Source organism: Tarenaya hassleriana, unplaced genomic scaffold (genome assembly GCF_000463585.1).
Source record: "Tarenaya hassleriana unplaced genomic scaffold, ASM46358v1 Cleome33, whole genome shotgun sequence".
In the NCBI taxonomy this organism is placed as follows: Eukaryota; Viridiplantae; Streptophyta; class Magnoliopsida; order Brassicales; family Cleomaceae; genus Tarenaya; species Tarenaya hassleriana.
Window position 1 is genome coordinate 1,351,114 of NW_010966459.1, and position 26,892 is coordinate 1,378,005.

Below are 26,892 nucleotides of genomic sequence, written 5' to 3' on the forward strand. Positions count from 1 at the left end.
TTTTTATTGAATGGATAAACCAAATCGAATATTAAAATGATAATTTCTAGGTTATATGAATATACATATTAATAGTTATATGTATATAAGTAATTTGTGAATATAAAAATGGATTTATATGGTTTATACAGGTTTAATGGGTCGACCCAACTCATCCACTATTATTAACGGATCGACCTAACCCAACCCGTTTATCTTTCAAATCCAAATGGATTAGACCCAAATGGGTTGAGCCAACTCAATTGACATCCCTAGTCCAAGGTGTTGTGGGCTTTGAACCAAAATGAGCAATTTCATTGTACAACATCTCACCCTACAAAATCACACGTCATTAGGACAACCAAAACTAAATCTTGAAATGAATAATGGAGTTTAAATGACTTTTATGAATCATGAATATTCAATATTTGCATTTTTTTTAAATGGGATAATTGATGAAAATTTTGGAGGATGTACTTGTACCTTTATAAAGTACGGGTCCTTTTTTTCAAGCTTTATTAAATTAAGCCCAGAGTCAGGGGTGTGGTAGCTGAGTAAATATTTCCCATGTGGACAAAGGAGCGTCCGTTATTAACGGCCGCAGTTTAGCGCCGTTAGTTTCGAGGTGGCACACGCGGGATTGACGTGGAGAAACAACCGAACCAACCAAAACGGCCGTTACGTCATCATTATGCCGACGTGTACTCGTCAGCTCTCGGATTCGTTTTTCCACCATCATTATATTTACCCAGATTCTCTCATTATTACTCGAACAAGGACCGCGAATTTTGTGAAAAAAAAATTATTTTGTATAAATATCGCCATTAGATGGATTTAATTGCACCATCTATTTTTTTTTTGTAAAATATGTAATTTTTTTACTCTAATAAGAATAATTTTTTTAATCAAAATTTAAATGCTCAATGGTAAATATGAGACCAACCGTTTTCTCTGTGATACAGAACCTATTAATAATTATGTTATTTTATTTTTGAATATTATATCGCTTTCACGGTAATGTTATAATTCATGGATACAAACAATATCAAATTTTTTATCCAAAAAAAAAAAAACAATATCAAATTGTCAGTTACATTGGTGTGTATAGCTGCATTTTTAATTCTTTTTTAGTTCTGATATTAGCCAATAGATTCACTATACTAATATATTACAAAGGGTGGAGAGGATGACAACAATACGTATATTACAATAATACCCTTTTATATATGTGTGTGTCTTAGTTTTAAAATTCATCCAAAACATTTATATTTGGGACGTTTAGTATAATAATCCAAAAGGTTTAAGTATTATGGTAAAATAACATGTTTCATATATTAAAAATTTTCTCTAATGGTTTTCATTTTGGTGATATAATATTTTCATTAAATGTGCATTTTGTCCCGCACACAAGGCTCCAATTATTCCCAACAACTATATATATATCATTTAAGTATCATATATATATACACATAATAAATCCATAACAAACTATTAAATGAAACGTACGTATATATACTCACTTTTTTTTCGCTTTTTATATCTCCGAGAAAGAGATGAACCATGTGTAATGGACCTCGGGAATACAAAAAAACTCGTCCACAGCTCACACGCACCACACGTGTGACCCTTATCTGATGCCACGTCATCAAGCAATGCATGAGAGAGTGATGACGACGACGGCGAGGCTTTCGCAAATGACCAAAAGTGCATGCAGATGAATACAAATGCGAAATCATAATTAATATTATTAAACCAGAAAATAAAATAATCTATTCTACATTTTTCTTTTTTTCCCCGTCCGACCTTTTTTTGTTGTTTTAATTTGCGTTTGAAAATATCCTTGGATTTATATTTGCTATAAATTAATCTAATTTTTAGTTTAAGTTTTTAAAAATTAATAACTTGGTTCGACAATTTTTAGTCGAATAATGACACGGCGCATAATACGCATTACACATTGCACTCGAATAATCGTATAACGATAAGAACAGCCCTTTAAATGTAAGAATATGATTGGATATATTGTTTGAAATGAATATTTTTGTACTAAATTCTACTGTAGAATCACGTTAATTAATTATTTTCGATACAAACTAAAAAGCGGTTGAAAAGAAAAAGGTAGCATATACATATATATACGTTTGTTTTGTCACGTATAAATCTTTTGATTTAAGAAAATACGAATTTTGGGTCAGTTTTATGATTCCGTTTGTGACAAGTCATTAAAATTCTATGCCCATATCATCATCCGAACAAACAAAACACATGTTTCGTGTTCGTTCATGGAGTTCATGTTAATAACATGCATCCATGCCTTTTGTTTTGTACCATACATGTTGCATGAGCTTTTGGTTGCATAATTATTTAAGGTATGTGTTATCTGAAATACGACTAGATTATAATAATTTGTAAAATAAATTAACTACAGTGTCGGAATGATAACATAACCAGCCGCCAGTTAGTTATGTTTTTCTGTCTCAGCGATTAATTATTTTCACTTTGTCTGATTGCGTTTTGATAAATTCTGTCACAAAAAATTACTATTTGTTTTCTCTGATTGCGTTTTTGATAAATGCGTCAGAATCCTCAGTCGTTGTCTTTGTTGTCAGCCCTCATTTCACTGCTAATTAATTCAATCTTGAGTGTGTATCTGAGTAATTAATACGAAATACCAAATTAATATTTTGTATTATGGTTACAGAGAGCACGCATATTTCATGTTTAAAGGGAAATAATAAAAAAATTACCGTCTTTTTTTCTGAATTATAATTATAAAATTAACTTTTGCGTGAATATTAAACATTTCTTTTCAGATCTTGGGGTCCAAAGCTCCATCTTGTCCAAAACCCAAGTGGTCTGTTCTGGTTTTGAGTGTGAGAGAGAGAGAGAGAGAGAGAGAGAGAGAGAGAGATTTAAAGCCTTCTCTATGGGCATAAAATTTTCGTGCACATAGAAAGACTCGAACCCCAAAAGAAGAGAGAGAGAGAGAGAGAGAGAGAGAGAGAGAGAGAGAAGAGAGAAATCAAATGGGAGAGGTCCAAGAAAATCCCAAACTTTTATGCTCTTTCAAATCTCCATGAAACTTAGAGGAAAGCTTACATTTTCGCAATCTCTAATTTAACTCTCTTCGTTTTTTTTTATGAAACTGGTTCAGGAAGAGAAGAAGCCTGAAGCGGGGGGAGAGGAAACGAAAATGGAGGAGAAGAAGCCGTCGGGAGAAGAAGAGAAGAAAGAGGAAGAGAAAAAACAGGGATCAGAAGAGGAAAAAGAAGATGCTAAGAAGAAAGCCCAGGAAGGATCTAAAGATTCTCAGAAAGATTCCAAAGAAGATTCTCCTCCTCCGCCTCAAGAGATCGTCCTCAAGGTTTACATGCACTGTGAAGGCTGTGCTCGTAAAGTCCGCCGCTGCCTCAAAGGCTTCGAAGGTATATCATATATATATATATATACACATTTATCTCCACGTATCTGTGTGCGTATATATGTACAAATATACATGTACGAGGAGGTACATATATGTCTGTTTTCCATGTTATATACGCCAATACATGTGTATATCGTTGTGGAGTGTATTGGTTGTCATTGATTAAAAATTTAATTTTGTATTAATTATCATTAGTTTTTTATTTTTTTAAACTAAATTTGGGAATATGTATTTTATATAACGGACGGGGATGGTGAAAAACGGATAAAGGAGTGGAAGAAGTGAAGACGGATTGTCGAAAGGGAAGAGTGGTGGTGAAGGGGGAGAAGGCAGATCCGTTGAAAGTGTTGGAGAGAGTCCAACGGAAGACTCACCGCCACGTCGACCTCTTGTCTCCGCTTCCTCCGCCGCCGGAGAATAAGCCGCCGGCGGTGGAGGACAACCCTAAGCCGCCGGAGGACAAGAAAGAAGAGGTATTGTAACAATAAAATTATGATTTTTATTTTGAGGCATTTAGGATTAAAATTTCAAAAATTCAGTGTAGTTTTTAGTATTTATTTTTTTATCAATTTAAATGATATCAATCGTAATAAAATAGATTTTATATATTGGAGATAGTTTTTCTTTATGTGTCAGCAAGATGGTCCAAATCATAATACATTTAGTATGAAAAATAATTGATATATCACAAAGTTTGATGCGTTACGTTAATACCATGGCAGAAAATTTGATTGATATAAGAATATAAATTGAAGTGAAATTCCATGCTATATTTAACATTTGGGGGAATTTCGGACAATTCAATTAATTGGCTCCATAAAGTTTTATCATATGTAATACTCACGATTATTTTATAATTTCCTATTTTTGTTTATTTTTTAAATAATTTTATTTGGTCGTGTGATTGTTAATGGAGCAATGATCGGGTTTTGTTTTCCGGCGAAAAACGGTTCAGGCTCCGCCGGTGGTGGTGACGGTGGTTCTCAAAGTTCACATGCACTGCGAGGCTTGTGCCATGGAGATTAAGAAACGTATCCAAAGGATGAAAGGTACTCTTCCTTTTTACATTTTCCACCAAATTTTTTTTATAATATACATACATACATATATATATATATATATATCGAAATTAGGGCTATCATTATTATTAGAAAGAAAGTTATTTTTGGATTTTAGTATATTTTTCGTCGCTTTTGTTTTTAAATACTGTTAGATAAAAGTTATTGATTGCTTGCAAACCATCCACTTATATATTTTCCTAACTTTTTTATTATAAGCGTAGATTTTCCACTTTATATCACATCTCTTTATGTTTTCCAATCGACGTTCGTAATTCTATTTTAATTCTTGTCCATGGAAATTCAAAATCAAGATGGTGCATTGCTTCAGCTTTAACATACACTCGCACATGCCATTACATAAGCACCCGTCACACATCATACCATTTCTCTGCAACATCTATATATATATATATATATATATATATATATATATACACATTTGCGTTATTCCATTCAAATTAATTTGATGTATGTACATAGTGGACTCTACGAATATAAATATACATTATATGATAAGTTGAATTTCCATTTTCCAAAACTTGTTATGGCATCAAATAGACGATATACAGTTTATGGAAACAACCAAACTATATAAACTCTCCATAATTATCAATACTTAGTTATATCTCTTTTTTTTTTTAAACTATTTTTAGGTGTTGAAACAGTAGAAGCCGATCTAAAGAGTTCACAAGTAAATGTGAGAGGAGTGTTTGAGCCGCAGAAGCTAGTGGAGTACGTCTACAAACGCACCGGCAAACACGCCGTCGTCATTAAGGTCGACCCTCCGCCCCCGCCGCCCGTTACCGAGCCTCCGACCGCCGCCTCGGAAGGCGACGAGAAGAAGAAAAACGAAGGGGATGGAGATAAGAACGAGACCAAGACCGAGGATGGAAAACCATCGGACGAGGAAAAGAAAGAAGCGGGAGGCGGCGGGGAGGGAAAACCCGTGGAAAACACGGGTAGCGGGGAAGGAGGCGGCGGTGGCAGTGGGGACGGGGCCGAGGAGGGGAAAGTAGTGGAGGTTAAGAAGATGGAGAATCCTTACTACTTCTACTATTACTATCCACCGCCGGTGGCGGTCGAGATGTACGCCTACCCGCCGCAAATGTTTAGCGACGAGAATCCGAACGCTTGTTCCGTAATGTAATGCGAAGGAAACGCGAAACGCTAGAACGCTAAACGCGGACGTAGAGGGTAAAATGGTAATATTAGGTAAATTTTGGTTGATGGGGTTGCGTTGCAGAGGAAAGTGTAAGGAGCATGTGTGGCCTCTGTCTAATGTTATCTGCACACCTTAAAGTGTGACTATAGACAAAAACTGTCTAATTTTGAGGTCATATATATACACATGCATGCATATATATGGTGTAAGTTTTCTTTCATCATATGTATTTTTAATGTATGGTTTAATATTTTAAATAATCCAACAGTTGTATTTAATCAAATCTTTAAATTTCTAGATTATATCATATTTAATGATATGGGCTTAAGGCCATTTAGATTGGGCCCAAACTCGTTCATTTAAAAGCCTTTTATTTAAGGCGTCTTTGGCAATATTAAATGAAGATAAATCTGTATTTATTTATACAGTTCGTTGGTTAAATTGGTTTTAAATAGAAACATTTATCTGGTACTGGTATGTTTGAATTAAATAGAGTCAGTCGTATTTTTGATGTTTTCTATTTATATTTATAGCAGGATATCCAAATTAAAATTGCATACAATAAAAACACAAGCTGTATTCAAATATGAAAGGTTTCTATGCATTTAAATACTGGATTTAGGATTGGTTATTATTTATTTATAAACGCATTATTATTTTGTGTGTACTATGTATATATAGATGTATATGTATATATTTTGGGTTCTTGCCGCGATGCGCTTGTTTTAGTGAAAATATCTACGACTACAAGTACAAGAGCCCGCCTTGTGTTCCAATTTTGGCACCAAAATTTTTGAAATCCCCAATTCGTTTAAGTCTTACTTCCATTTCTTGATTTAGGGTTTTTCGGTTTTCTCTGTGTAGAACCTCTGGATTTAGGGTTCGTGTTTGATTCATCCCTCTCTCTCTCTCTTTTGGTCTTGATTCCTTCTCGGCTCCCTCTGTTTGTTTCCGATGGCTACTGAAACCCTAGAGGAGAAGAAACTGGAGACCGAAGCTCCGGCAGAGGATGGAGGTGGTGTTGGTGATTCCGGGAAAGCTGTTTCTCGGGAAAGTGACGAGGCGGAGGAGAAAGACGAAGCGAAAGAGAAAGAAAACGGTGTAGAGAGCGAGGAAGAAGAGACGGGTCAGAAGGGGAGTAGCGGAATAAACAAATCGGTAGATAACGAGCCGGTGACCCCGCTCAGTGACAGGCCTACCAGGACGAGGAAGAAGGTGGAGCGTTATTCGCTGCCCACTCCTTCGCGGTCCTCTGGAAGCAAGTCTGTATCGATTGTTAAGGTATAGCGACGTAAATATCGTTGCCTTTCGGATTTGCGATACCGAATTGTGTAGAGCTTATTTTTGAGTTAGAAATTGAATGTTGATCTCCGATTCGGGTTTTGGGGATTTTTCCAGGGTCGTGGAACAATCCTCAGGGATATCCCAAATGGTACGTAAGCGTATTACTTCTACTTGTATTTGTTTTGCTGCGTTTCGTGTGAAAAATCCTCAGGGATATCCCAAATGGTACATAAGAGAATTGTTCTTAAAGGAAGTAATGGGACTGTTTTTGCTGACTCTTTGTGTTTTAACTGGTTTGGCCATCTTGAACTCGCTTCTGTATTGCTATTGATGAGCTCTAACGCATGCATGAGCTATCAGCTGCATCAATTGAAGGCTGCTTGTTAGATTTTCTGGTGCAAGGTTTCCTCTTTAAGTCTGTGTATCATCTAAACAATGGATCTTTTTTTTTTTTGGAGTTTGTATCTTCTAGTTGTTGGAATTAGTTTGGTTACTAGTATATGCTGATTGAGCCCAACACAACCCTTTTTCTAGAAGAGAACCGACATCCTCGTCCATTATCTGATTGAAGAGCTAATCACACCATGAAAATACTGTAAAAGGATACTTGATGGGAAGATGACAGGCTGTATTATTAATCCATCATTTCTTAATCAATTTGTATGCATCAAAAGTGAAAGTCTGTAAGCTTTGTTTAGTGTTTACTAAATTATGTCTCTTTTTCTACTTGAATATTTGTTAGCTGATAGTGTTATGTTTCAGTGGCTTATAAACTATCCAAGAGAAAACCTGACGACAATCTCCTCTTACTTCACACCATCCTTTATGGAAAGAAAGCAAAGGTGCTTTGACAGCTTCACATCATCTTGTTTTCCTCATTTGATTTGTATTTTCTCTTTGAGCTTCTATCTCTATATGTTGCACACATTTTTTCTTGGAATATCAGTTTTTTTTTTTCACTAGAGAGATTGATAAGTTAAGCCGTTTCATTGATCTGCAGCCACAGATGCTGAAGAAAAACATTGGCCAGTTCTCAGGCTTTGTATGGTCAGAGAAAGAGGTAACCCCTTACATAAGGTTTTTGCTTTGGGATGTGTATGACGTGCCTTGTGTTGAGAGTGCTATATATATAATATCCAGGAGGAGAAACAAAGAACAAGAGTGAAGGAAAAGCTCGAGAGATGTATCAAGGAGAAATTAATCGATTTCTGCGATGTGCTGGATATACCTATAAACAAGAGTAATGTGAAGAAGGTAACTGATTCAAAAATTGAAGTTTATCTATTTATCATGTTTGTTCTATTTTCAATTCGACTAAATTTTGTATATTTATCCGTCAGGAAGAACTCTCTGTCAAAGTGCTGGAATTTTTGGAATATCCGAAGGCAACAAGAGATGTCTTACTTGCTGACAGGGAAAATGTATGTAACAGCTGCTTATTGTTAAATTGCGTTATCGTTGCACTTATCGTCGATAAGTAAGTACTGACTTCTTTTGTTTTGAGTTTTCTATTTTAGAAGCCAAAAAAGCGCAAGGTTACTCCGAAAGAGAATTCTGGGGAAGCATCTGAGGTTACAACCAAGGTTTGTTGACTATAGCTTTCCAAGGCCTGATTTATATCGTTATCTGTCTAATCTAAACAGCTCTTTTTCTACCTTTGATTTCTGTGTGGATGGTGAACAAGCTGAGTCAAATGTCTTTTTGGCTCAACTTAAGACCTTTCCGAGTTCTTTATTCTCTATAACTGTTGTGAGCACATCTAGCTCGACCTTCGCATTTGTTGTGAAGTGATTCAAAGTATGTCTTTGATGTGCTCTGATTTTAAATTAGTTTGTTAAATTCTCTCAAGTTCTATTTCTTCTTGTTGCTCTTGCATGATTCCTCATACTTTAAAATATATATTTTGTTTCTGCCACTATTCCCCAAGTTCCTCCATGATGGTTTCCTTTGGTGCTTAAACTGCTCATCAAGATTTCTGTAAGGTTCGATATGACAATCATTTTCTTTCTGGAGGCTCTAAGCGACTTAATTTTATCGGTTTGTGGTCAGCGAAGAATTAGATTGTTTGGTGAGAGTTACCCAGTTTCCATATTTTCCTTCTGTGGTTTTTTGTGCTTCCCCATAAAATATGTATATTGCTGGAAGGTCAGATTACAAGCATTAGCATGGAATCATGAGAGGCTTCTTTTATATTTTTCATCTGTGTTCTTGGCATGACTGTTAGCGCAACTTGAGATTTGTTTATAATGTTGAATTGGCTGGCATAAAAATGCTGTCATTTTCTGTTTCAAATGCGCAGAGAAAAAGGCAGCCCAAGACATCTGGAGAGAAGCGAAATCAGCCATCTGAAACTGAAGAAACCAAAGAGGAAAGAGATGATGCGTCAGAAGGAACTAATGATTCTCATGAAGAAGATGAGGCACCACTGAAGGAAGAAAGCGATGACATAGATACTCAAACTGAAGACGAAAAAGATGAAGCTGAGGGCAAACAGTCATCTGATAAGAAAAGCTCACAGAAAAAGACTGTGAAAGGTAGCTCTGGGACCAAACGTGAGGATAAAGCAGCTTCTACCAATCAAATGACTAAGTCGACATCGTCCTCGACTAAGAAACAGAAAGTTGAAAATGAGGGTCAAAAGGATCAGAACGATTCCTCTGAAGGGAAAGGCAAGAAACGATCAAGTAAATCACTGGCCAAGGATCTAGGTATAGAGCATTCTCATCTATGACGAGAGCTTAATTTCACCATTATTTGGATGATGATTTTCTAGCTTTCTCTGAAGGGTTTTCCTTACTGTTTGGTACTTTCGTGGGACAGGTAAAGAAAAATCAGGTAGGAAAGGTGGAGCAGAGCCCACGACAAAAGAGATGTTTGCAGTGGTGGCCAGAATTCTTAAGGAAGTGGACTTCGATACGGTCAGTTGGTTTGATTTCACTTGTCCAGATGCTTAATTTTTAAGCTTCACTAGATGTTCTTAGGATGCACTTTTCTCTTTTTGTTTTTTTTGTTGTCCTAACAGGCAACTCTATCCGACATTCTAAAGAAGCTTGGTATGGTCTCAAAATCTCTCTCTCATTTCCGTTATGTGTAAATACCATTTCAACGATTCTGTAGCTTTTTTTTAATAATGCGTATTATGCGCCGTATCATTATCAGGTGGGCATTTCGGTGTTGATCTCATGCATAGAAAAGCTGAAGTGAAGGACATCATCACAGAGGCGATGAAGGAAATGACTGATGATGATGATGATGATGAGGAAGATGAGGAAAATACAGAGGCCGGAAGTGACATAGAGAAGGAAGACGAAGAGAGAAATGACTGATGCTTGTAAAAGATTGACGACAATGAGAAGGAAAACAGCAGCCAAGGAAGCCCCAACCCAAGAGAAATCGGCTTTTGGCATGGTGCACAAGAGTGGTGAGTTGGCTTTTATCTTTTCGGGGTTTGAAGCTAAATGATTCCTGATGATACCTTTCGATTCACAGTCAGGGCTTTGTTTGTTGGTAGCGTGTAATCTTTGTAGTTTCAGGCTGTATACGGTTTGTCTTCTTCTTCTTATAGTGATGTACTGTAGATCAGAAGTTAGGGTTCTAACTCGGTTCCTCACTTGTCTTAGGAAAGGATACGATTTGCTTGACGGGTTTGATTTGATTGGGATTTGTTAATGTTAAAAATGACTTTGGAGTGTGAGAATCAACCTTTCCTCCAACATCTCTAAATTTTTTTAAAGATTTATTTTTGGCCTGTTGGATTATTATTATTATTATTAGCAATTTGCTAGTCATAAGAAGGTTCTTCCTTAGATTGGTTGACACATTTGAAGTTTATTGTGACAAGAAAGCATTTTTTTTTTTTGCATTTTGGTAAAAAGAAAAAGAAAAGGCAATTTGATTCAACCCTTTTGAATTTTGATTGAGAAGTTGCAACAACTGCTTGGGATTTTCTCTAACTCTCTCGTTCATGGTTTTCTTCTTTGCCTCTCTCAATCGTGTTGTTCCTTCTAGATTAAGTGGCCAAAATAAATGCTTTTTTTACTAGAGTTAATTTGTTGGTCGGTAGGCTGGATTTCTCATATAACTTTCACCTTTGGAATATGTTTTATTTATTATTATTTTTTATTGAGTTTGGTATACCCGGATGCGTATTTCGAACCATATTATTATATAGCACGTAGGTGCAAATTCGACTATATATATAATATTAAATCTCCAAAAATTCTAATAATAAAAATGTCAAGACCCACACGCCATATGATTGTGTAATGACGTAACATTTGTCATGGACGATTTGGGACGAAAGTTTGATCATTGGATCGAATTAACAAGAACAAAAGAGAAAACCCTATCGTTTTTTGTTGCAATAACCTTTACCCAATAACATCCTCACATATGCTATTCATTATAATTTTACACACGACATGATTATCAAATAATGTTGAGAAAAAAATTGGATAATCCTTAACAGTAACTGTAATCGATCCTATCTATTAACCAGACATTACGTACGTGCCCACGCGGACAGTCCTGTCTGTGAAGTCTGGTTTATATATAGTTTGGTTCAAGCCAACAACTTGCTCTAACATTCCCTTTTTTTAAGAAAAAAAAACACGACCCACTCTTGATATATTTGACTTAATTAATCGATTAATCAATCAATTAAGTACTAATCACTCCACCATACGTCGATAATCCAAAGTATTTAACTCACCTAAACTTTAGTGATCCTGAAGCTTTCTCTCTCCCCATCCCCTTCCCATGCATGCGTTACTCTTCCTCTATAGCCTCTTCTCCTTCTTCTTCCACCGTACTTGTCCCACAAGAAACCTCTAATACGAACCTCTACTTAACCTCCGAAAATCTCCAAAACTTCCAAACGCGTATATCTTTCCTCAAAACCCTAAAAATGGCGGAGACTTTCGAGCTCGTCGTGACCAAGAACGGCCCTGTCTTTGTACCTCCGGCGAAGGAAACGCCAAAGGGTCTGCATTACCTCTCGAATCTCGATCAGAACATCGCTATTTCCGTCAAAACGTTCTACTACTTCAAATCAGACACAAGATCGAACCAAGAATCCGCCGAAGTTATAAGGAAATCTCTCTCGGAGGTCCTTGTCCACTACTATCCGGCCGCGGGGAGGCTAACGATAAGCCCGGAGGGCAAGATCGCGGTGGATTGCACCAGCGAAGGAGGTCTTTTCGTGGAAGCTGAGGCCAATTGTGGGATAGAGAATATCAAAGATGCTATTTCGGAGATTCGACCGGAGACTTTGGGGAAGCTTGTCTACGATGATGTTCCCGGTGCCCGGAATATTCTTGAGATTCCGCCATTGGTAGCTCAGGTGAGGTTATATATATACATATATATATATATATATATATATATGGTATATGGTATATGGTATACAGTGTTATGCAATATTGAGAAATATGGCATAGAAAAATCAGCCAGTAAATTAAATTGCTTGAAATGTTAGATTTATGAAGGTAGATCAGTCACTTTCGTCTTGTGCATGCATCACCATGCACTCTTTAATTAAGTAGGGTTAGCCATGTAAAACCAAGGTGTACGTAGCGACGGCTAGAAAAAGTATATATTATAAGAACATTATACACCGATTTATTTATTTATTAAAACATATCCTATATATAAATTAACGATGATATAGGAACCCATGTAATTAAAGAACATATTAATCTGGCCGCTAATGTTGTTAATTAGGTGACGAAATTCAAATGCGGAGGGTTCGTACTAGGGCTGTGCATGAACCACAACATGTTCGACGGAATCGCGGCTATGGAGTTCCTCAACTCTTGGGCCGAGACAGCCAGAGGACTTCCCTTGTCTCTCCCTCCGTACTTGGACCGTACCATCCTCCGACCACGTACCCCTCCGAAGATCGAGTTCCCTCACAACGAGTTCGAAGAGATCCAAGACATTTCCGACACTGCGAAACTCTACTCCGACCAACAACTCGTCTACAAATCATTCCTCTTCGACCCAGAAAAGCTCGAGAAGCTCAAACGCATCGCCATGCAGGACGGTGTTCTGCAACATTGCACAACTTTCCAAACCCTAACTGGGTTCCTGTGGAAATGCCGTTGCCAAGCCCTACACTTGAAACCCGATCAACGGATCAAACTCCTCTTCGCGGCGGATGGACGGTCCAGATTCTCTCCGCCGCTCCCGGCAGGATACTCCGGCAACGGGATAGTGTTCACGTATTCGGTGACGTCAGCAGGTGACCTCATGTGTAACCCTCTATCTCATTCTGTGGGTCTGGTCCGTGGCGCCGTGGATATGGTCACGGACGGGTTCATGAGATCGGCGATCGACTACTTCGAGGTCACGCGAGCGAGGCCGAGTTTGAGCGCCACGCTCTTGATCACGTCTTGGGCAAAACTGTCATTTCACACCAAGAACTTCGGTTGGGGTGAACCGGTAGTCTCCGGACCGGTCGGTTTACCGGAGAAGGAGGTTATTCTGTTCTTGCCTTGTGGAAGTGACTCCAAGTCCATCAATGTGCTTCTTGGTCTTCCTGCTTCTGCCATGAAGGTGTTTGAAGATCTCATGAACATATGAGAAATCCATATATTTATTACGTTGGATATAATTATAATAAAATAAAAATGATGATGAATGTTTGAAATATCATATAAAAATTTAACTATACGACAAGTTGTTATACCCATGTAATGGTACATATGCTGCTCGTTGAAATAAATGTACCAACATTTGTTGTGTAATTTTAAAAAAAAGTGTTCAATGAATTAATATTTAATGTGTTGATTTGTTTTTGAACTTTGGTCTATAATTCCAAATCTCATGCTAGTATAAAAATAATGTAAACTAATACTGAATCGAATATGGTCTAATAACGAATTGGATTTCATTTTTTAAAATCAAATTAAGTGAATTCAAACAAAAAAAAGGTAATCCGAAAACAAAACGAAAACGAAATTAAAAAAGAAATATTATAAAAAATTGAATTAGAAGTTATGTTCTAAAAGAAACAAAAAAAAAACAACTTCAAAACAATCAAATCACCTTGATGCGAGAGTTTCCGACATTTAAAAAAAACAATTGAATTAATCAAACATGTGTGGATACGAAATGAAATTTCTATTCATATTATATAGACGATAGATATCGAATCCTTTGGATTTATTTCAATGACATTGCCGATACGAAATGTTTGATGACATGATTTGGTCGGACTAAAGAATGGTCTCTGTTTCATAATCTATATCGATTTTCTTAATTTTTTTTAATGAGAAGAAAAGTTACAATTTAATGAAAAGTTAGATCTAATAATCTCACGAAATTGACTTGTGGTGGAAAGTCTAAAGTTCTTTGAAATTTTGTTTGTCTTTTGACATTTTATGTGTCTCTCTCACACCGTTCACGGTACCGTGACCAATACGTCTTCATCATATAATAAACCAACAATTCGTATGATGTTGCTTAGTATCAATTGCCCGATATTTCACATTTCAATTTGATTTCTATTTTATTATTATTATTTCTTATTTTTTGTATTTGGACTTTTTTAATTTGTTTAACATTTATATATAGAAGATTTTATATTAGTTTGTCCGTTTATTTCAAATATTTATTATCAAATTAAATTTTGTTAGTTAAAAAAGAAACTTCTTGCTAATAATATTTTAGTTCTTTTAATTTTCCATTTTTTACATTAAATTTATATTCAATTAATTTGATTTAAATAAAAATATATCTGATCATTTTTAAAATATCGAATTCGATTAAAAAATAATTGACTATAAGATAAAGAATTCATTGCACCATCGCATAAACACAACCGCACCATGCATCAATCGTCAATCATATATCCTCCTCGTGCGTATATTTTCTTTCAGAATAAATTATCCGTTTCATTATAATTTTCCTTCATTTTAAAAATATCATTGTTAACCATAATTCAAATTTGTGAAGTTTTTATTTATATTTTTCATGTATGTCTAATAAACAAAGGACCATTAATTTGTTCGTAACAAATAAATATTTATAGACGATAGAAATGTTCCCAAGTTGATTTGGTTTCCGCGTACGTGTCACCGAGTCAACGGAAGATTCCCCTGTCTGTTCAAGGTTATTTTAAAATTATTTTTATTTTGTCAAATTATTTTAAAATTCTTATATCTAAATTTTTTTATGTATTAAATGTTGCGTCTTTTGTAATGATTTTAAATATAACATAAAATTAAATATTTCTATAAATTTATTTAAAATTTTCATTTGTAATAATAATTGGAAGAAAGTTTACTAATGATATATATTACTGTAATTTGTCAATGAAGAAAGTGGGTTACAAAATTTTATTCAATACGAAGAAGGGACGTAAAATTATTCGGTAATTTTTTTTATAATTGTTCGTTAATTGAAAATGGGGAATATACATATTTTCAATAGGTAATTACATAAAATTAAAAAGTAGAGAAATCGACTCCGGAAAATACATGTATCATCCGAGGATGAATTTATTTCCAGGGGCAGCGATCCTCTACTTCGCACACATATAAAAACTCAAGAAAAAAAGTACAACCAGAACATAAATGGGTAATGCGTGGCGTGACGTGGCGGTGGATGAGAGGTCGTGTATCGGAGAGGGTACAAGTCAACAATGCATGGTGTAAAAAAACATTCTCATTTAACAGACGAGGACTGCTTGCCGTTTTTAGGGTCGGGTCCATCGTCGATCTCAGCCGTGCGATTGTTGCAGGTGCACGTGTTCGCGGAACGGACGACTGCGATTGCGGGCTCAGGCGACAGTACGGTGGCCAGCTTCAACATATCGATGCTCACTTCGGGCAATTTAGCAGCCTCCACTTCTTTTTCCGCCAAATTCGGCGTCGTTTTGCAGTATTTGTAAACCACGTAGAGTATCATTTGGATTGCACCGAGAAGGAAACCAATCACATTTGGGAACTGCAAAAAAGGAAAAAAAATAAATAAAGGAATTTGAAAAATATTAAAAAAAAAGTTGTATATTTTAGCAGTCCATAACACGATAAGCATCTTTTTTTTTTAATTATGTACATATATATATATGTATCTACTTTTATAGTTTGTAACCCATATATAAATTAATGTGTGTGTATATATTATATATATATAGGTTACGTACAATTATAAATTTCATAGTAAAACGATCATATATATTATATAAAAAAAATTAAACGCTTTTATAAAGGCGACGTCTTTAATGCATCCTTAGAAGATAAAAGAGAATCTCTTTAGCGTTTGTGGGATATTTTATTACAAACAAAAATACCGAAACAAAAGGGTTTTGCTTTTTTCATCATCTTTATCTCTCTTTCTTATCTATGATTAAGCCTCAGGTTCATTAGAAACAAAAGCATACACTTCATGCAAATCTGTCTTTTCTTCATTTTCCTCTATGCTCAAGAGATAACTACGACAATTATGATATAATACATATATATATATATAGCATATTTTATGTTGAATCACATATGTAACGATTTCACCAATCAATATGGAAGTCGGGAATATGTAGATGTATTTGGACGTCCATGAACAAAAATGGAAAATAAATGAAATGGAGGGAGAGAGGGGCTTACGGCGACGTAGAAATCCTTTAGAGAGAGGCCATAAAGAAGCCAGACAACAGCGCTGATGGTAAGGGTCAAGGATAAGCTAAAGGGCATGAACTCTACGCTTCTCGTCTTTATCACCACCCTCTGCAATCCAACATTAACTCTCTTATTTTATTCTAAAACTTTTAAAATAATTTATTCAACGAATATATTAATTTGCATTATATATATATATATATATATATATATATATATATATATATATATATTCAGCGGCGCAGCGAAGACGCTGACTGAGAATCCGACACAGATTCCTCCGATGATCTTTGCACGAGTTGACCCTTTCACCAGGAATTGGCAAAGGAGGAGAATCAAGCAGAATCCTCCAAAGTTCATCAGCAGAAGAACCTTCAACGTAAACATCTGCATTCAATGTAAACAAAATACAGAACCGGTTATTGATTTGTATCTGATATTCTCCAAAACATATATATATATATATATATATATATATATTCAGCACATACGATACAATAGCATGGAAGTAGACTGATATGAATCATGGCTCATCTTCGTTCTTAACATTTTGAGTGTATATATATATGTACGCTTGAATATGCATATATATATATATTATACCCGAGCTTTCTTGTTGGCGAAGGCGATGAAGAGGGAGATGTAGATGGTCTCGATGAAGCAGCCAAAGGAGTTAATGGTGACGAGAAGGAAAACGTCACTCTTCTGTGTGGCGTAGTATAGCCACAGCATCGCGCTGAAGAGCGCCACCAGGTACGGAAGTGAATGGAATCCTTCGGTCGACTTCTTCTTCCAAATCCTGTAGAAGGTCAGCCTACAAGATCAAACCAAATACATAGATTAGTTTGTAAGCATATGATGACCATACGTGTCTATATACATACACATATATTATATATGTATGTATGTAACAAAAATAAGATTAAATTTTGATGGCACATAGGAAACTTACACAGGAGAGAGGAACACGCAGAAGGAGATGATGTTGCCTGGAGAAACACGAGTAACGAAATCAGTGACACTATATGGTATATAATATAATATAATCCCCGACATATATATATGATATATATATATATATATAGGATTGGATAATATCGATGTGGAAACGAAATGAATGAACATGAAACGAGTAGCAGACGAATGTTATAACAACGTACCAAGTAAACCGAAAGCAAAGGCCCATGTGTTGTGAGTGTTGAAGATAGCCATGTCGTATGATTATATGTCGTTTCGTTCTCGGGATGAGGAGGAAGAAGAGACAGGAGAAGGAGAGAGGTGTTTTTGGAAACCCTAGCGATGTATATGTGTTTCTCTTAAGACACAAGCTATGGCACGAGCTTTGAAGTTTGGGGAGGTCACGTATATATAGAGGGGGGTTAAGGCTAAGGAGAGTGTGGGAGAAGAAAAAAAAGATGATTTTTTTTTTGTATAATAATATTTTTTAAAAAGATATATAAAAAAGTTAATTATATGGTCATTGCAGGTTACAAAAAGAACTATTTGATTATTGGGCACCAGGACCATCACTTTATAATAACAAACAATTCTTATTATTCGGCTCTAGAGATATATAATGCATGTCCATTTCGGTTTAGGCAAAGTTCATTCTTTAAAAGATATATATATATATATATATATATATATCTCATGTTTTCTTGTCTATTAACATATAGATTTCTCCGAGACCCAACTGACTTTACCTTAGTCGGCAGAGCTCGGAAGGGAAAAGATAAATTTAAATAGCCATCTATTACTCAAAGACCTTGTTGAGACTAGGATTCGTATCGAATCAACGGTTTGCTGCGATCTATAAGGTTTTCTGATTTTGGTAGCTATTAATTGTTGTATTTGTTCTCTCTAGTATGTCTGAGTTGTTTTTTGGCTCTAAACTCTGGATCAAATTCTGGTTGTAACAGATTTGGATTAATATACATTTACCGTTAACAAAAAAAAACATATAGATTTATGTATTTCAATAGTTATCTATTGTATAATTAATTACGTATGGTCCAATGGAATTTTTTTTTCTTTTTTTTTGTAATGGAAACACGAGAAGTTATATCGTTGATACGTATCTACTTCTGTATATAATTACTCATTTCGAAACTAGAATTTTGTGTCGATGCAAGTTTTATTATATATATATACACACACTTGTTTATGCCTTATATATGAATGTAAAGCATCTTTTTTTTTTTACTCCGGAAATCCACGATCTTTCGTTCTAACTATATCTTCACTCTGAAGAAGTCAAAGAGAATATCCTTTCCCAAATAGATACTCGAATCCAGATTTAAAATAAATTTTATCTCATCTGTTACCGGTTAAGCCATCCAATTTTGGATAAAACATCTCTTCTTACCGATCATATAATACATAAATATATATATATATATATATAATGATATAGTTTATAAACTACATGATTAAAATATTAAACCATTTTCCTACCATTTCTATGTTTTTTTTAAAGAGAAAAGGAGAGATTACGAGGTTCTTGCCAAACTTACGTTACTACTTTGTCCAAGCAAACTATTTCACGTGACATTGTATGCATTTATATTATGCCGTTTTCACTTTTAGCGCGCTTTTTTCGAATTCTAATTATATTTACGTTTCTTTTATTTTTAATATATTTTGGTTAATATTAGCCGTTTCTCAATCATTTCTCTTTTGTCAATAGTGCAAGAAAAAAATGAATAAATACTGCTTTCAATTATACTAAAATAAATTATGAGTTTCTATTGATTAAATAAAAATAGTATAATTATTCAACAAGGATTCTTAATTAAAAACTCCCAAACAATAACATAACTCGCATTCTTAAGAAAAATTAATTACAAGTTAATTTAGCTGGTTTACAATGATTTCAATATGATATATAGAAGATTTTAATACGATTTTTAGCTCTCTCTTTTTTCCAAATTTACAAGACGATTTCAAAGTTACTGGTATTTAAAACAGTAGAAATATTGAGATCCGTTAGCAACTAATGTAGTAGTCGGGACGAACGCCCGATGAATTTTCTAGTTATAAAAAAAATTAATGACAAAACAAGAAAATTTTGATTTGCTGAACCAACTTATAGAGGTCTAATATATGTATTGAATGACCTAACTCTAATAATTCAAAATGAATAGGACCCAACATAGGCAGCTCTCAATTTATTAAACTTTAATTATACCAATTTTATGTTTATTGGACTGATTAATTGATTTTTATACTGAGTATATAAGTTTGTAACTTTTTTGGGTAGAAAATAAGTTATTAACTTATTTATTTTCCACATGTTTCTCAAGGTCTCTTGTTGGTTTGATTTTTTTAGTTAAAGTAACAAATCATCGTCAATAGCATCAAAGATTTTTCTAATTATTAAAATATATATTTTCTAAAACGAACTATTGACAACAGTGAACATATTTTTTCTGGTAAATACAATAGTAAACATATTGATTAAGTTTAAAGGTAAACCTCATAATTAAATGCATAATGGGGGCGACTGGTTGCATCGCCGCCACCCGCAAACGGAGTGGTTGCAATTTCCGGCGGTTGCGAGCGATTGAATAACTGACTGGTTGAACCGCAACCAACCGCAACCGCAACCAAACTTGTGTTTTCTAATCGCAGCTTCCAACTTGCGTTTTGGTATCAGTTTCCGCCGTTTTGACAAAAAAACTAAAATATTTTTATTAAAAATTATATAAAACATTAGTATATATATTGTTGATGATTTTGTTTAGTGTTATGGTTTGATATTATTTTTTAGTATTATATTTTAATAAAAAAATATAATAGTATAATTTTTAGGTTTAATAATGATTATTTTTAATAATTTTTATAATAAAATTATTTTTTTACTTAAAAATAAATTAAATTGATAATATTTATATTTAAAATTTATTATTTAATTATTTTAAATTTAGTAAATAATTTTTATCAGATGATACTAAAAATTAAATTAAAATTATTATAAAAAAATTATTTTAAAATAATATTTTTTTTATAATTTAAATCAAAACGCAACGGCAACCGCAACGAACCATTCACTTCTAACCGCACCCACCTGCAATCGCTGCCAACAACAACTTATTAAATGAAATAAAAATTAATAAAAATCAATTATATGTGTAATCTAACAAATTAAGCTAATATTTATTATTTTGTGATTGCGTTATTGATACACTTAATAATAAATTTTTCTATATTTATTCCTATATATATATTACACATTATAACATACAGAAAAACAAAGAATAATAAAATCATTGAAGAATGATAGAACCTTTTTCTTAATACGCATTGATAGACTGTTATACTTATTTAAGTTGTACAAAATGGTAAAATTTAACGGGCCATCTGTTATACAATTACACTTATAATACTTAGAACTGTCTTTTTTTTTATTTAAGCAAAATTGTAAAACAAATCCCCTGTCGTATCCCGTTTTGTTTTCTTTTTTCTGTAATGGTTGAAAAGATCATTAAAAGATTAACCCTTTTCCATTACGTCATGGCTCTCGTGGCGTGTGTATGACACGCGCGAGGGTGAAAGCCTTGCTATCATCGCTACATGTGGCAACTTTACATTCCGTAACAGTTATATGTATGTGCTTGTGTGTGTGTGTTTGCGCGCTTTACGGTTTGATTTCAAATCGAATTAAAGAAAAATATTTGGGTTAAGAAAATTGCATAATTAGTTCCTTGCATTATAAAGGAGATTATCCAAGAAATGGAATTCATATGCAACTTGTGTACTGCAATTTGATAATAAAATGATTCCGATTTTAATTTGGACAATCTTAAAGGCTTTTAGCAGTAATATAATTTTTTTAGTTAGAATTTATCTCGGTTTACAAAAGTTATATTTATTTTGACTTGATATATACGGATATATATATATATATATATATAAGAATAATATTATTAACGTATTTATGAATATGAAAAAAATAAGTAAATTAAATGACAAACACCCTCATGTTTTGGCTAAGTTTCCGACTCCCACCATCCACGCACCACCACGAAAGTTCATGCAACTTGAGCTTTTGCTTTAATGAAAGGCCACATATTGGCTTTCCTTTACATTAATTTTAATATTCTAAGATAATTCTCGATCATTATTAAAAATTGTACAATGTTTAAACCATTAATTTTTATAATCCGGAAAAAAAAATCGGTTATTATATCAAAATTAATGCTTATGTGTGAAATAGTCTTGTGGGTTGTGATTTATAATCCAACCATTGATTTCTTAATTAGAGCGTTTCTGATTAATTGATTCAAAATTAAGTCCAACTGTGAACAAAGCCTTAGAAATTAGATGGATGGCCGATTTATCTATCGAAGTTCAACTCATGCGTGTCTTTTTATCATAATTTTTTTTGTTATACAATATGATTTAATTTATAATAAATTCTTTTTACGTGAATGTAAACGTGAGTCTAGCGTCTGGAAGAAAAGGAACATGCACAAAATATTAACTAGATTCATAGCCCTTGTTTGACACGCAACGTATATAAAGTTATATGATTGATTGATTAATTAACCCGTCGTTATAACAAAACGCCACGTCGTCGGTCCAAGCAATCATAGGGACGTATATACACAATACACGTATGTATTGATCATGTGCCCATATATATACACACACACAAACAAATGTACGTGTGTATAATGGACGTTGTAATCTTGGGTTACGTAGGCATGAGAATTCGAGTGGCAGAAAAATATCAGACAAGGAAATTTAAAAAAAAAAAAAAAAAAGCAAAAGAAGAGGTGAAGAAAGAACAAAACAAAGCAGACACAACTTAAATGTGGCTTCAGTCTCTGCTGCTCTTCCCGCGTTCCGTATACGTCGACCAATCGTCTTCACTTCACGTTTTTTTCTCCCTTAAAATATTTTGGTTCGTCCATTCTTTTTTTGTTCACTTTATCGACCGTCATTGTTGTTGAAGATAACGTTTTTGTAATATATTTAATGGTTGACTGTTATTGACTCGAAACTATTAGATTTGCGGTTCCCGATTTTATTAATTTTTAATTTGATTAGCCACGTCGCCGTATCGAATCTATGTTGGGTAACGTCTTTGTAAAACGTGACAAAATGTTAACATATGGAGATGATACAATGAATTTTGACAGTTTAGAGAGCCAATACTCTCTGAAATGTAAATTGAAAAAAAAATTATTATTCCCGTTGGTTTTGACCTTCTAATATGCACAATCACTATATATAAAATAAGAATTTTATGATTTTTAAAGTTTTTTTTCAAGTTATTTAAAATTTTGATCCGACCAATTCATTGTATCCGAATGCGTGACATGGATATTCGAATAGTATCTGTTGAATATTCGAATATATATGCGATATTGAGGGAGAATCAACTAATTGATCTATCTATTTTTAGATGGGATTGTCTATTTATCTTCTCCTTCCTCCACATTATTTGTTTGTTAATATATATTATGAACATATTTGATAATTCATCTCCCTTTCGATCGGATTCGCTATCCTCGATCTCAACAGTCATATCTGTCTTAATCACCCTTTGTTTTATTTGAACTTTGATCTTATATATAAATATATATATGTATATATGAAAAGTAAATCAGAAGAACAGGGAAAAGCCCATTAAGTGTAATATGACGCCATGGTTTGCTTCTTTATTCCAAGCTTTTTGGCACATCATGGCAACCATGTCCATCGTGACGTACGATTACGATTCATGCAACATATATTTTTTCCTTTAAGATATGACACAACATGCATGAAGATAACGAACACGTCGGCTTTATCTTAGAGGCCCTATATAAAGAGTAATACAGAAATAAAGAGAAGATCAATAGGATATGAAATGATTGGCCGATGGCCATTACATGCCATGCAAAATTACTTTAGTTCTCTCTCTTTTTTTTTTTCCTATAATTTTTAATCAATATTATTTATTACCATATATTCGGTATTGGATAACGTGGCATATCATTACGTATTTATAATTTATCATTCGGCATAGATGGAGACTAAATAGAGGAATTGTCGATTATAAATTTAAAAAATCAAAATCTAATAAAAAATAGTATAACACGTAAATTCTAATATAATATAGATATTGTGCGACAATATATATCACATAAATCGTCAGAAATTACTATAAATTTGTGTTTATTAGAGTTGTACATTAAAGGATTGATCTCTATCAGGCTAGTGGCATGAAAGACACACATCTCAAATCATTAAGATCTATACGAGGAGAGAGAGTAAATCAATTTATCTTCCATTACATGTATCCACAAGTGTGTGTGTGTATATATATGTAAGCAAATAGACATATGGATAGATAAAAGAGAGTTGTAACAGATGATAGAAATGAAAAGCCAAATAAATTATTGGGAGACACGAATAAAAAGGACAATAAAAAACCTAATCTTGTCTATTAAATAACCAACATTAAAAGGCTTTAAAGTATAAGATATTATATAGTCTCCATGATAGATATTTTTTAACAGGTGAAACAAAATCATGCGAATTAAATATCGGTACGATTCTTAGAAATTATTTCCCTAAAAAAAATCTTATTTTATGGTTTAAAACTCACTAATTACTGGAAATTCTATAACTAAGCATGGTCAATTTTACCAATTCATGTGTTTATAAATATCTCAGGGGACAACTAGAAGAAGACTTCGCATAGATTAAAAAATAAAGAAATTAATTAAATGAATAATTACGTTGACCAATGTTTGGAAAACTACGAATCAAGATGATCAGAAGATCCGCCGTGAAAGAGTTGACCAGTGACGGTCAAAATCACGTGAGTCCACCATACACGTGCCAGGTGGCATAATTACTGATTCCTCGGTTTATTTTTCCTTATGACCTTTCAAATTATTGCGTTGCGATAACGATTTGAAATCCAATTGAAAAAAAAATGATACGACGAAAAAAATATATATATATATATATTTTGTAACATATTGTTACTACTATTATTATCATCGTTATTATATTATTGTACTTGTATGCTAAAATATTTATTTAAAGGAAAACTGTGGGGCAAAAGTTTTAAGGATTTTAGAGATAAGGTTTCCATGTAACGATACGTACCAAATTGTATTTTTATTTTTTTTTGTTTGGGTGGGGTGATATAGCCCTAATTATTGAAGGCTTTATTGGCATATCTATGAGTGATGATTCCACTCCCCCCTCAAAAGAGAAGGGGATAATATATATCACTACCTTTTTTTTTTCCTTTTCTTTTTTTTTTTAGCAATAGCAATACAACAGGAAGAAGAGGAAATGATTTTGATCTTCCCCAAACTTTGTCACAACACTTGGCAACTTGGACAGCTGTGTGTATCTATTTCATTACCCATCTTTAAAATTTGTTGAAATTCTCAATTCTATTTTGTGTAAATTATTTTTGAAATACCTTAATACGTAAAATTATACCAACATATGAAATGTTTTACGCTTAGTTTCCTTAAAAAGTTGTATAGAATAAATGTATGTATATATACAAATAAAATACGCGTAGTTTCCTTAAATATACATATATAACATTTTAAGGAAACTACGTGTAGAACATTTCATATGTTGGTATATTTTTGGTATTTACCTATTAATTTGTTGTATTTGAATAATATTTAAGTACAATATAGAATTGAAAATTCCAACAAATTTAAAGAGGACTACATGAGATATTGATAACAAATAATAAGATAAAAATTATTTAAACTACAAAAGTAGAGCATCAAAAATTTTATCATATAAAATAATAGAAATTTAAACTAAAACAAAAACAATTATATTTTAAACTATATTCCAAAAATTATGAGGTGAACAGAAAAATAAAATTTGAATATATCATCTTAATATTTTTATTAGAAAATGATTGATTAATATAAAAAGCAACGTTTTGATTTTTTTAAACGTAAAAAAAGTGAGATAATACATTCGCAGATGAATGGATATTATTACGTTGCCTTTTTAACAAGTGGAAAACTCAATTGAATTTGAAACTCCTAATTTAAATAAATATGAACATCCTCACTTCATCCATTAATTAAGGGAAAACGTCTTTTAGGGTTTCATGGCTCTCAAAGTACAGTTGGCCGGCAGCTCGTTGCACAAAGTTTGTCCCTTTTTCCTTTTCCCCCTTTATTTTTTTCCCGAAACTATGCTACCAAGTTTATCTTGTTCCTAAATTATACAATTCACGATATGCATATAGATATGTATTATGTATACAATATAGTGCTATAGATCATATAATATGCATGTAATTGGTTTGGACTCTCGAGGACATGCGTAACCACCCCATTCCCGAGGTGCTGACAAAATAAGGGGCACGCCAATGATGAATCCCATATCGTTGCTTTTATTTTTCATGTATATAAAATTCTATAGATATTTCAATATTTGTGTATTAATTGATGGAACAAGTACAAGATATAATAAATATTATGATTCAAAGTATTGCGGTATCTTTTCTTAGATATACGTATCACAACCAAAACGAATTATTATAGATAGTTGATTTCGCCGATTCAAACCGGGATATTGTATGTAGAGCCGGTTCAATGGATATACTAAAATTTATTAATTATCTCGAGTTAATTTAAATTAATTTTAGCGATAATGATATAGGATTCTAATATTACTTACATATAAATCGGACCATATTCGGATTGTTTGATTTTTTTTTTCCTCATTTAAATTGCGAAATGGATTAATAATATTTAAAATAGAAAAAAATATCAACGGAATACATCATATACGCTTAATTAGTTTAGGCATTCCATATTAATTTCTTCACTCTAATTAATTTGTGTTTAATTCGTGCACGATGATTTTCTTCTCCCCTCTCAAACCGGCTTCACATCCTATTTAACTATGTGAATGATGTAATCCTCTTTTTCTAAAAGAAGGTCTCTTTTGGTTTCAATAATGACATATCCAAATTCCGATCCATTTGGCAGCTAGAGAGCAAAACACAAATATCTTTTTCTTTCTTTCCTTAAAGATTTATTGTTTTTGGGCGATTAGTCATTTTCGTGCATGACTAAATTGGGAGGGACGTAACAGCAACATTCAAAAAGTTTCATGACAAAATCGAAGCCTCTAGATAATTCAAGGGTCACGTACAGCAACTTTAACTTTCAATTCGATTCACTCGTTGTGCTACTTCTTCTGTGAAACTTCATGATGAGGATTTTTCCTTCAACCCTCGAAGTTACCCCTTCGTATATATATATAATCAACCCTAAATTTCGGACCCGACAACAAGAATATTATAGAGGTTGAAGAATTTAAAAGTTTTGTTTAAAATATTATGATTTAAAATTTTATTTTCTCAATGAGCTT

At 33.4% G+C, this 26,892-nt stretch overlaps 4 protein-coding genes across 6 annotated transcripts; 3 read left to right on the forward strand and 1 right to left on the reverse strand.

Annotated features, from left to right (window-relative positions):
- The first annotated feature begins 2,794 nt into the window (after positions 1-2,794).
- On the forward strand, positions 2,795-5,886 carry LOC104821524 (heavy metal-associated isoprenylated plant protein 3-like). Of its 3 annotated transcripts, XM_019203409.1 has the most exons (5): positions 2,795-3,014; positions 3,134-3,404; positions 3,668-3,876; positions 4,359-4,452; positions 5,118-5,886. In XM_019203409.1, the coding sequence occupies exons 1-5, from the start codon at positions 3,006-3,008 to the stop codon at positions 5,609-5,611; spliced, it is 1,077 nt and encodes a 358-aa protein (XP_019058954.1). In that variant the 5' UTR covers positions 2,795-3,005; the 3' UTR covers positions 5,612-5,886. The 3 variants fall into 3 exon arrangements, with proteins under 3 accessions (XP_019058954.1, XP_010550741.1, XP_010550742.1); XM_010552439.2 differs by having other exon boundaries at positions 2,796-3,404; XM_010552440.2 differs by having other exon boundaries at positions 2,801-3,404; positions 3,674-3,876; positions 5,118-5,611.
- Positions 5,887-6,359: 473 nt separating this feature from the next.
- On the forward strand, positions 6,360-10,625 carry LOC104821525 (protein DEK-like). Its single transcript, XM_010552441.1, has 11 exons — positions 6,360-6,907; positions 7,025-7,058; positions 7,673-7,752; positions 7,911-7,970; positions 8,051-8,164; positions 8,251-8,331; positions 8,428-8,493; positions 9,210-9,618; positions 9,731-9,828; positions 9,933-9,963; positions 10,070-10,625. The coding sequence occupies exons 1-11, from the start codon at positions 6,581-6,583 to the stop codon at positions 10,234-10,236; spliced, it is 1,467 nt and encodes a 488-aa protein (XP_010550743.1). The 5' UTR covers positions 6,360-6,580; the 3' UTR covers positions 10,237-10,625.
- Positions 10,626-11,660: 1,035 nt separating this feature from the next.
- On the forward strand, positions 11,661-13,693 carry LOC104821526 (omega-hydroxypalmitate O-feruloyl transferase). The gene is made up of 2 exons (XM_010552442.1): positions 11,661-12,251; positions 12,632-13,693. Exons 1-2 carry the CDS (start codon positions 11,673-11,675, stop codon positions 13,490-13,492), a joined length of 1,440 nt encoding a protein of 479 aa, XP_010550744.1. The 5' UTR covers positions 11,661-11,672; the 3' UTR covers positions 13,493-13,693.
- Positions 13,694-15,277: 1,584 nt separating this feature from the next.
- On the reverse strand, positions 15,278-17,870 carry LOC104821527 (bidirectional sugar transporter SWEET11-like). Its single transcript, XM_010552443.2, has 6 exons — positions 17,688-17,870; positions 17,480-17,516; positions 17,131-17,341; positions 16,753-16,914; positions 16,516-16,635; positions 15,278-15,859 (listed from the first exon to the last, which is right to left on the reverse strand). Exons 1-6 carry the CDS (start codon positions 17,737-17,739, stop codon positions 15,578-15,580), a joined length of 864 nt encoding a protein of 287 aa, XP_010550745.1. The 5' UTR covers positions 17,740-17,870; the 3' UTR covers positions 15,278-15,577.
- Between the last annotated feature and the right edge of the window lie 9,022 nt (positions 17,871-26,892).